This window comes from Calidris pugnax, unplaced genomic scaffold, assembly GCF_001431845.1.
Source record: "Calidris pugnax isolate Ruff unplaced genomic scaffold, ASM143184v1 scaffold98, whole genome shotgun sequence".
NCBI classification, from domain to species: Eukaryota; Metazoa; Chordata; class Aves; order Charadriiformes; family Scolopacidae; genus Calidris; species Calidris pugnax.
The window spans coordinates 785,360-787,551 of NW_015090829.1; the positions used below are offsets into that span (position 1 = coordinate 785,360).

The following is a 2,192-nucleotide window of genomic DNA, read 5'->3' on the forward strand; positions in this document are numbered from 1 at the left end:
CCATGGCCGCCTCCTGCCGCCTGGCGCGGCGCGCGGGAGTGACACGAGGGAAGAGCCGCCCTATGGCGGAGCGCCACGTCATCACCGCGCGACGGGCGGGGCCGGGGCGGGGCCTCGGGATGGGGGCGGGGCCGGCGGAGCGGCGCCGGGACCTGCGGCTAATTACCTGGTCCTAATTACACCCCAGCCTAATGACACCTCCGCCTGCACCCACATCTGCTCTTGCACCTGCACCTAATGGCGCCTGCACCTACAGCTAATTACACCTGCAGCTAATTACACCTGCACCTACACCTGCATCTAATTGCACCTGCAGTTAATTACACCTGCACCTGTATCTGCACCCCTACCTATACCTGCACCTACAGCTAATTACACCTAAACCTGCACCTGCATCTAACTGCACCTGCGCTTAATTACACCTGTATCTGCACCTGTACCCACACCTACAGATACTGACACCTGCACCTACAACTAATTTCACTGAATTTCACTGAATTTTAGAGTTGGAAGGGACCATAGAGATCATCTAGTCCAACTCCCTTGCTGAAGCAGGACCACCCAGAGCTTGTCAGAGCACGTTACTCAGGAGCATCCAGGCGAGTCTTGAAAATCTCCAGAGAAGGGGACTCCACACCCTCCCTGGGCACCCTCTGCCAGGGCTCTGTCACCCTCACCGCGAAAAAGTTCTTCCTCATGTTCAAGTGGAACCTCTTCTGTTCCAACTTGTGCCCGTTGCCCCTCGTCCTGTCACTGGGAACCACTGAAAAGAGTCTGGCTCCCTCCTCCCTCAGCCCGCCCTTTAGATCCTTGTCAGCGTTAATAAGGTCTCCCCTCAGCCTTCTCTTCTCCAGACTAAAGAGTCCCAGCTCTTTCGGCCTCTCCTTGTCAGGGAGATGCTCCAGTCCTTGAATCATCTCTGTTGCCCTACGCTGGACTCTTTCCAGCAGTTCCCTGTCCCTCTTGAACTGGGGAGCCCAGAACTGGAGGCAGGATTCCAGTTGTGGCCTCCCCAGTGCAGAGCAGAGGGGCAGAATGACCTCCCTTGACCTGCTGGCCACACTCTGCCCTACGCAGCCCAGGATCCCATTGGCCTCTTGGCCACAAGAGCACACTGCTGGCTCATTGTCATTTTGTTGTCCACCAGGACCCCCAGATCCTTTTGATGACACCCAAAACTGCACCTACACCTTATTGCACCTGTATCTGCACCTGTACCTACACCAATGCCTACACCTATACCTGCACCTAGTTACACCTGCATCTGATTACACCTGCACCGGATCACACCCAAACCTGCATTTACACCTGCTCTTGCACCTACACCCACTGACACCTACACCTGCCCCTAATTAGACCTGCACCTACACCAAATTACACCTATACCTAATTACACCTACACCTAATTACACCTGCATCCGTACCTCGCCGCTCCCGCCGCCTTAATGAGAGTAATAAAACCGCGGGCTTTGGGAAAAATAATTTCCGGGAGGAGCGGAATGATCACAGAATCATAGAATCTTCTCGGGATGATGTGAAATCAATCTCAGCCCGGGTGAGATGCTCAGGGGGCACCGCTTCCTGCTCATTAACTGGGCACCGGGGGCAATAACCTGTTAATTGGTCCCACCGGAAGCCAAACGCGGGTTCGTGCTGGGACACACGTTACGAGCAAAGCCTTGGACTGTTCTGGCAGCCGGGATTTTGGGAAGACCCTCCTCAGGGTGGGAATGATGTAAACGAGCCGATGTCCAGCCCGTGGAGTGAGGCAGCCAGCACACAGCTCCCAGTGACGGCAGCGGGATGTTTGGGGCACATTTTAGGAAGATGATGCCATCAACCTCTATTGCTTATTTTCCTTTTTTTATTATTTTTTGTAAGAAATATTTCTTAATTTTCTTTTCAAGGCCAGGCTGGATGGGGCTTTGAGCAACCTGCTCCGATGGGAGGTGTCCCTGCCCAGGGCAGGGGGTTGGAACTGGATGATCTTTAAGGTCCCTTCCAACCCAAACCATTCTGTGATTCTGTGATTTTGTCACGCCAAACCCAACAAAAGTGTTAATAATCACGTTAATAAGATCAGGTACCGAGGTGGGGCTCTGCCGAAGCATTTCCTGCAGCCCGGGGAGCAGGAGGGTTCATTTTGCTCCCTCTCGGGGTTAATGAGTAACCGGGGGCAGCACAGAGGAGGG

General features: G+C 54.1%; 1 protein-coding gene across 1 annotated transcript in view; it reads left to right on the plus strand.

Annotated features, from left to right (window-relative positions):
* Positions 1-2: 2 nt before the first annotated feature.
* The window catches only part of GCHFR (GTP cyclohydrolase I feedback regulator), a 12,189-nt gene continuing 9,999 nt past the window's right edge, over positions 3-2,192 (plus strand). The window contains exon 1 of the mRNA XM_014940610.1: positions 3-86. Within this exon, the coding sequence (XP_014796096.1) occupies positions 3-86 (84 nt within the window). The remainder of the gene's footprint in view (positions 87-2,192) is intronic.